Source organism: Strigops habroptila, chromosome 2, assembly GCF_004027225.2.
Source record: "Strigops habroptila isolate Jane chromosome 2, bStrHab1.2.pri, whole genome shotgun sequence".
NCBI lineage: Eukaryota > Metazoa > Chordata > Aves > Psittaciformes > Psittacidae > Strigops > Strigops habroptila.
This window is the reverse complement of record NC_044278.2, coordinates 105,764,835-105,780,471: the sequence shown is the minus strand read 5'-3', so window position 1 is coordinate 105,780,471 and position 15,637 is coordinate 105,764,835. Positions and strand designations below refer to the sequence as shown.

Sequence of the window (15,637 nt, the reverse complement as noted above, 5' to 3'; positions counted from 1 at the left end):
TATTTAATACTTTAATACTGGATGCATTCAATGTTCCATTCTTGAGCATGATGTTATTTATGTGGTTTATATGGTGGTGTGTGTTTGTAGTTATACCTGGCTTATCATTTCTTTAATCACCATTCTTTAATGGTGCCTGTGTTTCACTTCATCATCCTTTGAGCTAGTGTAATTTCTTTTTTGCCCTCTTCCAGCTTAGCTTACTGAAAACTCTCTCACAAGTTTGCTCAAAGAGGTGTCATAAATTCCTGTGTTTGCCTGGATGATTCTCTTTGACTCTTAATTATTACAGTCTATCTTGGTTTCTGACACTGGCTGGAGAATGCTTTTTCTGGCAGTTCTTTGGCTTCCTGAATCTTCTCCCAGGGCGTTGTTCTACTCGAACTATCAATAACTTAGCTTCTTCAGTTTGTCAGATACTGCCTGGACTGTATGAGTAAGAGTGTAGCTAACAGGTCCAGGAAGGGATTCTTCCCTCTGTTAGGCTCTTGTGAGACTTAATGTGGAGTACCGTGCCCAGTTTTGGACCCTGCAGCACTGTTACCTTGGAGTGAGTCCAGCAGAGCCCACTAAGCAGGTGTCCAGGAGATGCTCAGGGTTAGGGCTGAAGGCATTAGGAACAAACTGGAATATGGGAATGCCAATGAGGTAATGGCATGGGGAGGAATAGATGGATATGTCTCACAGTGTAATTAAGATGCTTAACTTCAGAGTTTTCTATGTCCACAACATACCTAGAAAATGTCTATCATTAGTAATGCTTGAGGAGGATGAGAGAGGGTAGGGGTGGTGTGTAAGAGTGATTGTGGTAACATAGCTGTGATCAGGGTGGAGTAAATTTCAGAGCCTGGGCACAACTGTCTAAAACAGTATATTTCAGAATCCCAGTGGACTTCACAAAACTCTTAACTGGAACAAAATTCCTTCAAACTACGATGTTACATGAGTTTTGCATGTCTTGAATCTAAAAATTTTAATGACAGTTCTGTAATCTGGGAATTACCATCTGGGCTGGCCATGTGCAGATAGTCACTGTGTGCCTCTGTTCAGTCACACCAGATAGAATTTTTGCTGTTGGAGTACCCTTACAATACATGTAATTTCTCTTTACTATGTTTGCTGCATTACTACCTATGTATAAATACATTGCACTTTTCTTCTAAAATAATAAACAGCGTTTCCCACAGAATGTTGTGCTGATGAACAGAGGAAGAAACTCTCTGAGACAGAAACACCTTTTCAACACAAAGCTGGTTAGTGGTTTTCCTATCTGGTAAATGGTTGAGTTTAATAGAAGGGACCCATCATCTTAAGTAGTGAAAGCAGATACTGGAATTTGTTGAAGAGTTGGGCACATATATTAGCATTCTAGTTGGGATCAGGAATGTACTAGGAAGCAGACCTGACCATCCTTAGTTAGCATGTATTTACTCGCATGTAATAGCAGTCTTTGAGTACATGATCTCATTACAGTTAAAACTAGTCTGGGACATGTTTGCAGTACAGGTGTTATTCTTAGCACAAGCAGTTTTCCTCTGCGAAAGTACTCCCTGATCTGCTTTCATGTAAAGACAATACTGTCTTTTAAGATTTACTATGAAACCACTTAGTTGGAAGATGCAGTACAGGAAGTGCCAAGCAACTTTGAGGAACTCAGCCCTGGCAGAGCTTCTCAATACCTGGCAGATATTTGACATAATGGTAGCAGTGTCAGCTGTGAACAGTGGGACCCATTTCTTAGGTTGGTAGTTCATATACTGAATTTTGAACTGTTGTCCTCCCTTCATCTCCGTTTGGTTTTGTGAATTATGAGTGAACAGATAAATTGAGGAAATAAGTTACTTCATTCAAAAATTCTGTAGGCACAGTTCGTGTGGTGCTCCAAGCTCTGATTGTTGAGTGTAAATATAATAAAAGTGGAAGAGTAGAGGTTGCAGTATTGGGAAAGAAGAAACTGACCTAAGAAGCTGACATAGAAGAACAGCTGGGAAAAGATGTGCCTTACTCTAGGACATAAAGTAGTTGCAGTGAAGAAAAAAGATTGAAGAAACTGCCTTTTTTCATTATTTGTTGGTTGGGGGTTTTTTTAACCTGAGAGTCATGTAAATATGCTTTTCCCCTGACAATTTCTAGTCCAGTAACTTGAGAATTCACTGGCTGCTCTTAATGAGACTTGCTTGACAGTGTTAGGGAAGTTGAGCAGTTTAAGTCCATAACAAATTCTTTGGAAATAAGGTGTTAGCATAGAAATTCTCCAGATGCCCATACTGAAGTTAGTGTAGCGTGTGCTCACCCTGTATTAGACAAAAAAGAATTAACATGGAGAAAACACCTCACAGCTATCAGTTGTGTGATGTTTGAGCCTTACCAGACTCTTAAATTAGAGTATTTCTCACATGTATACTAGGAGAACAAAATTTTAAGAGATTAAATGATCACAGAGTTACCCAATTGATTTTATCAGTAATATGCTAAAATATGTATTTTGTGCAATACTGGAACTTTTTGGATTATGGGAAGCATAATTTGAAGTTTGATGTAATGAGTTTTTCATTCTGTCCTGCTAGTAGGGTTAGTTATCAGACAAATATTTGGTAAATTTTTCAAATCCTTTTCAGGCAGCTGCGGTTTGTTGGGATTTTTTTGTTTGCATTTAGTTAAAGGAACATACTCAAACAGCTTAAAGACATTCAGTGATCCAGAACTTGCCTAGTTCCTGTTACTTTTTTTGGCTGGAGGTATCAGCCTCTGCTGATCTAGTGAAGTGACTATTAATACATGCTTTTCCTGGTCTACTTAAGCTAGTCGGCTCGTCACGTCATTCACATGGTGACCAGGAGTGATCCAGAAGAGTTAGTGTACCTATAGGTGAAAGCTTTCAAGTCATTCAGACATTTTACTCAGATACTGTATTTTCCACTGGAAATGCCAAAGAGTAATCTTACATTTTTTTCTGGACACTGCATTTCCTGAACTTCCAAGCACAGTCCTGTGTATGTGGTCAGAATGTTTCAGATGCCAGGTTCTTTGTACTGTGTTTTGCCCACAATTAGCTGTAGCTCAAGAGATGGGCACAGAGATGGCAGAGCTCTAGAATGCTGCAAATCTGGCTGCTGTGCCCTGATCAGTCATGAAGATGGCATTGGATCTAGATGATGCTATCCACTCTTTGCAGGAGGCTTTTGCTACTCTTGTCGGAATTGAGTTGCTGGGCTTCTAAAACCGTCTGTCCTATCCAGCAGCTTTGGTGAGTAGCTGCAGAATGAGAAACCTATATTTTTGATCCAAAATTAAGGGAGGTACCTGCAGTACAAAGGGTTTGGATGCTTAGTAAGAGGTACTGCCTTATGCAGGGTCATCTCTTGGCTGGCTTTAGGTCTTCATGCATTACACTGAATAACTATACAAAAGTGCCTGGCTTACCCGTTCCTAAAGGTAGGTGTCTTAATCTCTCAAATTTGCTTTCTAGAAGCTTCCTATTTCTCTGTTAAATAGAGGGAATACGAACTCTGAATTGCCTGCTTAAATTCAGGCTACCACTTTGCAAGCAGTGAGAGAGCTTTTTGGTTTGCAGTGTAGCATAAGGGAGGTAGTTTAAAAAAGCAGATTTAATCAGAAAAAAAACATGATAACTAGTTTGAAACAAGTGTGAGCAAACTTGTCAGATTAAGAGTTATTTGAGGTAATGTTATCATGATTAATGCAATATAAACCTAATCTCATGTCTGATAATATCTGTTGGAGTCACTTCGAGAGTGTTTGATATCTGTTTTGTGTCCTACTCAGGTTTGACAGAACTAGTGTTTGTAACCCATGTTATAAATCCATGCCACTTCTATGTTCAGAGGTACTCACAGAAGAGGGAAGCAGGGGTTTTGGAGAAGAAATTGAAAAACTACTGTGATAAGAGTTCACGTATCTTGCCTTCAGATGTTTTGGAACTAGGTAAATTATTAATTTCTAAAGGGTTACATTAGAATCGTAAAATGGTTTGAGTTGGAAGGGGTCCTAAACATTATCTAGTTCAAACCCCCTTGCCGTGGGGGGGGGGCTCTTTCCTTATTTCAGTAAATTAGCTTTCTCTCATGCAAGCAACATTCCCTTGAAGTTCACTAACTGGATAGAAACTATTCTCAAAGTAAAAATGAAAGACAGTAATACATTGCTAAATAATTTAAATTCTTTTCTAGCCCACATGTTGACTGTTACTCGCTTCTAGAAGATGTTTAGAAATGTGATAGGAAGTATGTAATAGCTCTAAACTTCAGTGGGTTTTTGCCACTACTAAGAGGTACACAAAGTTTCCCAGAAATTGCTTCTTAATAAAAGGCAGACACCTCCTAGCTTTACAGACATTGCGTAAATGAGTGTGGGGAGAACACTTCTGGTGGCTGTCAAGGTAAGGTTTCTAATGTCTTTTGTGTGCTTATTTTAGCAGTAGCCCTTTTACTCCCTCTGTGGAAGAGGGGCAACAATGGAACATTATGCAGAACTGTAATAATAGTTCCAGTATGAAATATCTTCACATATTGAATTTTGTTTTTCTTTTTTTATTTGCTTCTGTGTAGGTGGTAGAACTTTTATTAAGAGTAAGGAAGCTGGAATGTGGTGCCGTGGAACCATCACTGATGTAATTCCCCTAAAAAGTGAAAATGAGAGGGAGCCTTGTGGTCCAATAAGATACAAAGTTTGTGATATTGCACTGCTGGAAGTATTCCTGATTGATTTTGGGAACTCTATAGTTCTAATTTTCTCAGGGTATGTTTACAGAGGAAGTTTTTTGTCTGCAGTTGTTGTCCTTGGCTTTTGTTGATCAGGAGGATCATTATTACTAAGAAGTCCTCCATCAGCTTCACACAAGCAGATAATCAGATATCCAAATGACACTAACATTCTGTGCATACGTATTTCTCACAGGAATGTGGCAACATATGTAAGTACCCGACTGTACAAGCCTTCGCACATTAAAATATTTAACTTAGACTTGCACTGAAAAAGAGAACACGAGTACTCAATGTTAAAAAAAAAAAAAAAAAGGCATTTCATTGAGACTTTTTAATTTTGTTTCAATGACATGACATTATGCCAGTTACTGTAATAATGACCTCTATTTTGAGTCTGGGGTTTGGTTTGGGGCGTTTTTTGGTTTGTGGTTTTTTTTTTTTTTTTTTTTTTTTTTTTTTTTTTTTTTTTTTTTTTTTTACTTTTAGGCTAGCGCTGCTTCTATTCCTGTTGACAATAGATATGTTCCTGCTGGAAGGCCGAAACCTGCTACTCTCCAGACTATTGAAACAGATGACATTAGTTTGTTTATAAGGAAGCCTGATCAGAATATTGAGGCAGAACTTGCAGCTGTTCCTCCTTTAGCAGTACGGTGTTCATTGAAGGATGTTGTTCCCAAAAATTCAGTAAGTAAAAGCTGCTTGTACTATTTCAGGATATTTTCTTTTCCTCCAAAGACTTACACTGAAGAACTTAAATACATAATTTACATTGATCTTGTTCCAGTATAAACAGAAGGAAGTTCGAGAGGAGTACAGGGTATATTTTATTTAAAAGAAAAAGTTAAATCATCTCTTCTAAAAAGATGGGTTGCATACTTCCATTGCAAAGGAAATGAGCTTATAGCAGTCTGTCTTGAAAAGCCTCTAGGTTTACAAATACATACTTCAGGCTTGAATCTCACTGCTCTTACTCTAGACATGTTCTTTTGTGGAATTTAAAAACAAAGAACTGGTATTTCATGGCTGTCTAATAACTTTTAAAAACCACCCAAACAGAAAAAAAGGCTTCAGAATTTTTGAGAGAATCTTTTCAGGGATTGTCCTTTGTAACTTTTAATTATTTTTTTTTTTTCCCCCTATTGAAAAGTGTTACTTGTTTTCTTTCAGTGTAACAACAAATAAAGTACTGTCAGCCTTTATTCCCTTAGAAAAGTGACGTATCTTGCAGGATTATTTTCTTTAGTACTCACTTATCTATTAGGCTCTCTTTATTTTTGCCACATTCACATGGGAATTAATTATGTCCAAAGCAGCTGTGCATTTCTGACTGTATAACTGCTGGTTGGTTTTGTGAGTTTTCTTTACCAGTCTGATGTTGTCTGAGATAGTTTTTAAATAGGAAGGATCAGAAACAGTTTTCACAGGTGTGGGTAAAAACCCTTCCTTCTATGTGCTGTCACACCTAAAAAGCACAGATTTGCAGTATCAAATGAGAAATGCGTTAACTTGATCCAAGAGAAATAAATTCAGACGGGCTTTCTCAAGGTAGATAAAATGTCGAGGATGTTGTGGAGAGGGGGAATGTATTAATTGACCAAACCATGTTATACATTTGTAGAAAGACACAAAAAGATAAGAATAGACTTTGAAACAAACTTGGAGAGCAGAAGCGCAAGTATGACATTAAACAGCTCATGATAATTCTGTTTTATCAGAACAATCAGAGGGGATGAAATCTCAAAACTTTCAAAGGAGTGTGCTGAAAACTGCACCCTTTTGATCTGACTCAGTTCTGTACGGTTAAAAAAACTTGCAAATCCATCACGGAACATTAGTGTTTAGTGCTGTCCGGGCTATGGATTAGACAGTCTTAACTGTTCAGTGTTTCATCTGTTCACATGTGTCTGTGCTCCCTTCCTTGCTTATTTTTATTACTATTTGTATTTTTTGTTCTAACATTCTCTGACATCTTCAGTAACTTTTTATTTCTTCCTAACACAGAGTGAAGGTTGGGGAGAGAAAGCAAAGACAACGTTTTTAGGAATGGTAAATAACAAAACAGTTTTAATGACCATATTTAGAGAAGAGGATGGTGTTCTCATTGTGGATTTGAAAAAACCTCCATTTAATAACATATGCAGTAACATGCCATTGTCTCTCAAGGATGCATTAGTTTTTTTAGATTTGGCAAGGTATGTGTTTTTCTTTAGTCTATACTTTTATGCCATAAATTATAACAGCATAATACTTGTGAAGTTTACCAAGCAAGTTGGTTTTGGGTGTCTGATATGTTAATGTATTAATCTTCAGCAATACCTGTTGATTTCCTTTTTTCACCTGCACTAATAAGCAGCGTGGTATAGTCTTGTGCACTAGTCAGGGTTTTATTTAGATAATCTTATTTTAGAATATGACCACATTTATTTTTCTGTGCAAGTTTGAATAACAAGGGGGTAAAAGGAGAAGCCCTGACTGTCTACCATGGACAAAAAACATAAAGAAATCAGCCTTGTATATGTTTAATTTGGATGGTTGGCAGTGGCAGGTTAGTCACCACATCAGAACCAGCCATGTGATGCGATGCATGTAGCACAAGAAACAGGAGAAACAACCACAGGGCATAAGGGTAATTTGATGTTGGCATTAGGACAGAGGAGAGCTGCTTTGGAGGGACTGGTGGAGGAGGCAGGAGATGGAGAACAGCATGAGTGTTTTGGTGTTTGGGTACAGGGGTGCAGCGTGCAAATCTGTAGGAAATTATAGTTCATTTTGCTGCACACAGAGAAAAGTCTTTGTTTATGTTTGACAATAACTAGTTGTGGTGAGAACAGTGTGAGATGATTTTTTTTACTGCATCTGTGTTCCTCAGGTAATTGCTTTTTCTCATAAGTGAGGAAAAGGAAGTCTAAAAAAAGGGGTTTTGCTAGTGGATTCTAGCATTTTACTTTATAGCATCCTTCATACGTTTCATGTGATGGGAGAAGCATTGCGAAGAATTGGCTGCACCAACTGTGAGAAGGAAAGTTGAAGCTATTCATACAAATGTGAATTAAGCTATTTTTATAAGACCATTTTGTGGGGTTTTTTTTATGGAAACTTGACATTTGAATATAAAAAGGTTCCTTCTCAGTTAATTTTGACAGAATTTATTCAGAATTTTTTATTTTTTTTTTTTTTCTCCGTAGGTTTAGATCTCAGCTTCCCAGTCAGTTAGAAGATAATGCCATCTTGAAGTATAGTCCACCTAAGCTTCCACAAGAAAGTGAAGGCGTCTTTGTCATAGTTTGTCACATTAATAGTCCCAGTGATTTCTATCTCCAGTTGGTAAGTTTAGAAATAAGGTCTATTTAAATAAAATTCTGAACAAATATTTTAATGTTGAGCTACTTGTATTCCACATTAAATAAGCTACAATTTCCATTAACTTATGTCGCTTGTTACTAGTTTTAGGATTTGTAGAATTAATAGATGAGATTAATTCCTACAATCCTAATTAATCCTAGATTATTTCCATGAATTCTTAAAATTACAGGAAGTTAACATTTGGCTTATGTTACATGGTTAATTCCTATATGAGCATGTAGTGTTTTACTGTTCACAGTGGTGATTGAACAGGACAATACTCAACATTTCTTAGGCTTTTTAATTCACATATTCATAACCACTGTTTGGGGGAAAGACTAGAAAGTACACTACTAGAGAGAAAGTGTCCCTTAAAAGAGCAAAGATACCCTTAACAAAAAAAGAACATCTGGTGTGTATGTATGTTTTGTTTTTCTTATTTTAGAAAGAGAGTCTGGATTTTTTAGCCCTTTCAAAGAAAATTCAGGAGGTATATAAACGTGGCTATAGGAAAAACATGCAAATTACCTGCCCAGTTGAAGGACAAGCCTGTGTTGCAAGACAGGAAGATGGGAATTGGTACAGAGCACAGATTATTGGTGAAGTACTGATTCTTTCACTCTAATGCTAGGTTGCAAAATCAGATGTGATACTAGATCAGAGTCACACACTGGATATGAATAGTGGCAAACAGGCATTATTTTTACTAGGCATTCATAGACTACCAGGTAAATGCATAAAGTCATTAGTACTAATTCATGTTATATTCTTTTGCTATTAATGGAGTGTTTTATACATTTTTTTATTTGTTTTTTCCAAATAGAAGCAATATACTTAATTTTCTACATATTATTGAAATTCTATTATAATTATTTTAAATAATGTTTCATCTAATTTAAACTATAGATTTATCTATTATAGCCAAGCTCTGTTGTAACTAATGCAGGTTAATAATTCTCCATAATAATTTCGAACAGGACAGGGAGCGTACTTGTGCTGACCTCTCTGTTGCCTGTATGGGCAGTGTAGCATGCCTGTGTCCTTCCATGTCTACTTGGCCTGTATTTAATGTGCCAGTGTCTGATAAAGTCATTAGATGGAAGGGCACCAAAATGCTAACTGTCATTTCAGGAACCCAAAAGAGCTGGCTCTTAAAGGATATAGTTTTTTAATTGGGTTATAGAACATCTGAAAATGTGATATTTTATGGTGTAAATGTGGACTTTTGCTCTGAAATTCTGGTAGTTTAACCTGCATCAGGTACTCCATTTTTTGGTTTAATAACTTGGGTTGTTTTCCCTGAAGGGCTGCCAAGTCATCAAGAAGTTACAGTGAAGTATGTTGACTATGGCAACGTTGCTAACTTAACTCGTAAAGACATACGCAGAGTGAAAAAGGAGTTTCTGAGCTTTCCAGAAAAGGTAAATTAGTGCTTGCCCAGATTAAATACTTGGAATTAATGGAATCTCAATGCATGGAAGGGGAAGGAGAGGACTGTTAACATTCTGAAGTAAATAAAAGGTTAAGCAAGTTCCTTTTCACATGGGTTTATTATGTGACTGATCTAACATATTTTGGGTGCACATTATGTAATTAAGTTTTAAATGAAATCTAATGTTAGCTTGTGGGGAGGTACGTATACATTGTGTGTGTGTGTGCGTGTGTGTGTATGTGTGTTTAATTCAGATACCTTCTTTTACTCCAAAAGCCAAAGTAATTTTTACATTTTTCCACTTTCAAATGATAATCTAATAATAGTCTTTAAAAAAAAAAAAAAATCAACTGAGCACAAAACATTTTTGTTTGGTTTATGGCACTTAAAGTTTGGTGTTTTCCTAACTTTAGGTACTGTAGGAGTTTCCCTCTTTTGACAAGGAGAAAAAATGAGTGGGGAAGGCAATGGCAAAGTATTCTGTCAAATAAAAAATGCACATAAGTAGGAAATAATTATTTTCCTTCAGCTGTTTATTTGATGGTTCTGGTTACCAATCATAATTATACTAAACTTTAAAACTTCCTATATTTTATAGAGGGGTTTTAACCAATTGTAGGCAGCAGAAGTAGTGATTGTTGTATCTAAGATTGGCCAGTATCTACTGAAAGTAGGATTTAATTGTTTATTTTGCGCAATAACCGGAGAAAGTTTCAGCCAAAATAATTGTGCCTTTTTTGACAGCAAGGAAGAGGAAACATTCTGAAAATGGCAAAATGTTCTTGCTTTTGCAGTGTCTTAATGCTTCACATCAGAGCAGCTAATAGATTGAATAAGGGTGTTGGGATTTTTGCCGTGTGTTAATCCCATTTTCCAATTGATTGATTGTTATTAACCAAATATAAATCCTTAGAAAAAATCTGTTAGGAGGTTGTCAGCTCTTGAGCACATGCCACTAGGCCTCTTCACTTTGAACTTAACGGAGAAGGGGCTAAAGAACATTGCCCTAAATCTGAGTTGGTTGTTTAAGGGATTTGAATTAGGCAGTTAGAATAAAAGTTGCACTTTCTTCAGCCCGTTAACACAGTTTGCAGGCATTTTAATGAACTTGGATGGTGCAGAAATCTTGGCGAAGCCTGGAATAAGCAATGCTTAATGTAGTGTTGGTTTTGTCATCCACAGATCTTTCTTTTAATGGTTATTTAACCTGTCAGTCTTTATTTTCATATTTCTGACTACGTGTGACCTAAGAAATCTGCACAGAACATTCTTATTTCTATTGTCTTTATTTTCTCTTTTTCCCTCACCCGTGTTACTCTCCTTCAGTGCAATAAACAAGAAGGAGGAAACAATGACATTCACAATTAATTTAAAATTAAGTCATAGTGTAGTTAGCATAGTTTGCAATAAAAATGCTAAACAAAAATTCTGTAATCAAAGTACTTCATCTCATCTGGTTTCCTTTGTGTCTCTTTCTTTTTTATGCCTCCCAATTAATACCTGTCAAATCTGGCAGGAATTTTCTGATATAGGAGCTATGGTGTCTCTGTGTTTAGTCATTCAGACTTCTACAATGGTATTACGATGTTGATATTGGATGCCCCAGTTTAGATTATTACATCATAAACAAAACGGGATGAAGGCTTGCTTCATCACTCTCTGTAGTAATCTGTGCTGATCTCTGTACCAATTCTATGTCTAACCATAAAGGGAGGCAAGGAGAAGTAAGGCCTTTCTATTTCAGCAAGAATGTATCTGAATTTGAGGTTCACGCTCAGGTGCCGGGCAGTGTCATCTGAAATCAAGCAGTGGTAATGTAGAACCTTGTCATGCTGTCGTCTTGTCCTGCATGAGTGCAAAGCGAAGGCTGTGATTTGGCTGTAGTGAGATGGTCTTGATGTGCGATGGTAGATACATAATTTGAGTTATTCTTTAGGCAATCAGGTGCAGGCTGGCTTACATTGAGCCTTATAAAGGGGCAAATGAGTGGAGCAGAGAAGCTAAGGAAAGATTTGAAGAAATGACTGAAGATAAACTTACAGTGTGTTCAGTTGTTGGTAAGTTGTCAAGTGTGTATTAATTTATTTATTATTAAAATGGCTGGAATGTAGAAACATGGGCTTTTAAATACTATTTACTTGAAATGCTTATGTTCATAGTTGCAACAGGTAGCCTGGAGTGAGAATATCTGAATGTGAACTAATTGGAAGAGACATAACAGATAAAACTGACAAAAGCTCTGTTTATGTCTTCTCTTACGGACCACACCAGCATTAAGTGATGAAAGTATCCTAGTTATCAAGATGGGCTTGTTTCCGAAAGCACTAGCTATCCTTGACTCTTCTTAACTATTGGTAGCTGGGAGTGTGATCACTGCTGGTCTAAAACATGGCGGGGGAGGGATTTCAGATGACACATATATGCCTTAGCAGGATTCTTCTCAATACAATACCATTTATTGTTAATATGCAGCTAGTTATTTTTCACCGCCTGTGGAATGGTGGTTTGGAAACCATATATGTAATTATTGGTGTACTTTAAGTTAATTTTAAAGATATGGGCCACGCTAAGCCTCTGCGTATTGTTGATGTTCAGAAACAATTCTTTTATAAATCAAATGTAATCTTACAAAATTCTGTCTTTCAGTACCACTTGCCATGTCTTCAAAACCATAAATTCTCTTTTTACTGTCATTGATCAGCACTTATTATATTATTCATCCACAGAAATTTTAAATAATAACATCTTATCTGTTGAACTTTTTGACTCCTCTGCTGTTCATGGAAGAAGATTTAGTATTAACTGCCAGCTAGTTAAAGAAGACCTAGCATCCAACATACCTGGGTAAATACACTGTGCATAACTGAAAGTATTTGGAAATACTGAATTTGCATAACAAAATTACTGTCTTTAGTATGTCACCTCCAGTGGCTGGAATTTACCGCATTTGTGATAAATTCATTACAAATCACATTCATTAACTGACATATGTTACAGAGTATGCATGTAACTCTGCAGTTTGGCATAGTTGAATTCTCAAACTAAATCTCGACTAACATAATGTATTGAAATTGTAATTGATTCAAGAACTGGAGATTAAATGTTTGTATCATACTTGCAGTGTACTTAAGTGCCAGATCTTCCTAAACTGCTTATCATTAAGGTTCCCATTCCCTTGTAGTAAGACAAGAAATAGCACTTTTGTGTGTTTAACTTGCACCTGAGATAAGACATCTCTTTGGAACATCTGCTACTGGAAAACAAATACTCTGGATAACCAGCTATGACAGTAACAGACAGAATTGTTGGGAAGCCTGCTGGGGGAGATGAGGCTGATAAGCAGATAGCACTGCTGCATTTAATCTTTTGACTTTTTAAAATGAGAACTCATGGGTTGTATTCATGAAAAGCAATAATTTTGCTTTCATTCGTAATTTTTGAATCCTAAGGAAAATAAAAAGATTGTTAAATAGAAATTTTTTTTATTCCAAAAGGGAATCCCTGAATTTGCTTTTTTCAGAAGGAGGCAAATAAGTGCATTTTCATCTCTTAGCCAGAAATACTAGTAAGTCCTAGTAACAGTTTCTTTTACTGGTTACAATTTTTAGTAAGATTTTTGTAAAGTTAAGCAGCTTTATTTAAACTGAAAAGCTGAATTGTTTTTGTCACTGTCACTAGGGTATTTTGTTGAGTTGCAACTATACTTAGATGTCTGCTTGTGGTCTGCAAACAAGTGCAAACTAAGTTTCTGTGTAACACTGGTAACTGGATTTTTTGGTTGCTTGCTCACTTGCCCTTCGGTTGGACTGGGGAGAAAATACACGAAACAGGAGCAAGACGACTCCTGTGTTGAAATAAAGGCTGGGAAGTCACTTGCTAAGTACTGTTGCAGGCAAAACAGACTTAATTTAACCTAAGTTATTACTAATTAGCATAAAGATTTAATTAGGCATTGCAACATAAACCAGCAAACATTCATAGCACCTACTCTCCCCCTTTCCCAGGCTCAAGTTTACTCTAAGCACCTCTCCTCCTGCTCCTACAGGGGTTATGTTCAGTCCCTTCAGTGAGGCAGTGGGCAGTGTAGGGGCTTGGGGTCAGGGCAGTTTCTCCCTGCTGCTTCTTCTTGCTCTTTTGTTCCTGTGCTCTAGCATGGGCCCTCCACGGGCTTCAGTCCCTTCAGGAGTGTGCCTCTTCGCCCACAAAATATCTTCTACTCTTCTGAACTTGGCGTTCCCTCTGTTACTGCTCTTCTGTTCTCTCCTCTCTCTCCCTGGCATTGTCTGCCCTTTGTTAAATGGGCTTTGTGAAATGGCCTGTCCCTGCCAAGGGGCAGCAGCTGCCTTCTTCCCTCAGAGGTCATGCCTGCAGCCTTTCTCCCCAGCTACCAACACCTTGCCATTTGCACCCAGTGCATCATGTCGTTTAGCTGGAATGGTGTTTCATTGCAGGTGGGTAGGGAGAGGAGGCAGGGGTTTTTTGGCTTTTGTTTTCCAGTGCGGGCTGGTCTCTGTTTGTCATGCTTTCTCACTGAATTTCCCATTTGCGAAGATGGATGTCCGAAAAGAGGCAAGAGACTGGTGAATAATTTAAACCTGCTTTAGGTCATTTAGAATCACTTTTAGGGTATAATGACTCTTCCATGTTTAATGCTGTTGAGGGGTACCCAGGCTAGCTCTGAACTCGTACAGACAATACAAGCAGGAGGGCACAATGCTCTATCGAAGCCGACTTGCTGACAGGCAAATGTCAGTAACCTTACTCCTGCGTTTGCTTAGGAAGTAGTCCATACAGAATTCCAGGAAGAAACCTTGGAGTCTGAAGTTCATTCTAAATTAATTGTTTTTTTCTGATGGATCTGCAATGATAGTGCTATACGGGACTTACTAGAGAGGTGGTGGTAAGACATATAATGTATTTCACTTGGGAGAACTCTCCGTGGCTGATCACCTCTGTCCTTTTCATAGTTCACACTAGTTGTTGGCAAGATGAGCGTTTTTACGAGCTATGGTGTTAATTTCTTCCCTGGTTCTATGAGTTAGCTGTTTTAACCAGCACTTCCCAGATACCTGCATCGGGAAGGTTCGCATAAATAATTGTGTAGCAGTATGTAGTGGATGATTCAATACTTTGGCACTGTGGAATTTTCTCTCTGACGGAGCAGTTTGTTTCCTTTATGTGAAGGAAAAGACGGGTGGTAGATCTCTGAAAAGTGGAGGGAGTTTCTTCCAGAGGCCCAGAAATGGCCAGCAGTTAAACTGAGGCTTGCTGTTTCCTTTAGTGGATGATTTTTACAAGAAACCAGTTCTTCTGCATTAACAGGTGTTTTTGCAAGCTGTAATCTCCTGCATCTCTAGTTGTCGCAATTCGCACAGATTTGTACTAAGCTGGGCTGTGGCTCAAAATACATACCAGCCAACTCTTGATTGCTGCTGGGATTTATTCTGTCCAGTTCACACAATTTAACAAGTTTTCATCAAGATAATACTATGACTATGCTTCATTCAGTATTCTACTTAGCTGTTAGCACCAGTTGCATTATATTTGTTTCCGCAGGGAATTCTAGAGAGGTAAATCATAAAATCATAAAATGGTTTGGGTTAGAAAGGACTTTAAGATCATCTAGTTCCAACCCCCCTGCCTGGGGCAGGGACACCTTCCACTAGACCAAGTAGTTCAAGGCTCTATCCAGCCTGGCCTTGAACACTTCAGGGTCGGAGCATTCACAAATTCATTGGGCAACCTGCTCCAGTGCCTCACCACCCTCACTGTAAAGAACTTCTTTCTTATATCTAACCTGAACTTCCCCTGTTGAAGTTCAAACCCATTACCCCTTGTCCTACCACTACAGTCCCTAATGAACAGTCCCTCCCCAGCATCCTTGTAGGTCCCCTTCAGATACTGGAAGGCTGCTATGAGGTCTCCACGCAGCCTTCTCTTCTCCAGGCTGAACAGCCCCAACTCTCTCAGCCTGTCTTCATACGGGAGGTGCTGCAGCCCCCTGATCATCCTCGTGGCCCTCCTCTGGACTTGCTCCAACAGCTCCATGTTTTGCTGAAGTTAATATTTTTTATTTCTGAAAGGAATATTTACACATCACAGAAGCTGAATGTTGCTGCTTTTACTCAGAGGCAACACT

At 37.9% G+C, this 15,637-nt stretch overlaps 1 protein-coding gene across 1 annotated transcript in view; it reads left to right on the top strand.

The window, feature by feature from the left end:
* Positions 1-15,637, top strand: part of RNF17 (ring finger protein 17) — a 49,161-nt gene that overhangs the window by 12,959 nt on the left and 20,565 nt on the right. The window contains exons 13-22 of the mRNA XM_030477286.1: positions 1,176-1,253; positions 3,787-3,945; positions 4,569-4,758; positions 5,243-5,408; positions 6,726-6,916; positions 7,910-8,048; positions 8,512-8,665; positions 9,372-9,487; positions 11,435-11,555; positions 12,225-12,342. Coding sequence (XP_030333146.1) covers positions 1,176-1,253; positions 3,787-3,945; positions 4,569-4,758; positions 5,243-5,408; positions 6,726-6,916; positions 7,910-8,048; positions 8,512-8,665; positions 9,372-9,487; positions 11,435-11,555; positions 12,225-12,342 — 1,432 coding nt within the window. The remainder of the gene's footprint in view (positions 1-1,175; positions 1,254-3,786; positions 3,946-4,568; positions 4,759-5,242; positions 5,409-6,725; positions 6,917-7,909; positions 8,049-8,511; positions 8,666-9,371; positions 9,488-11,434; positions 11,556-12,224; positions 12,343-15,637) is intronic.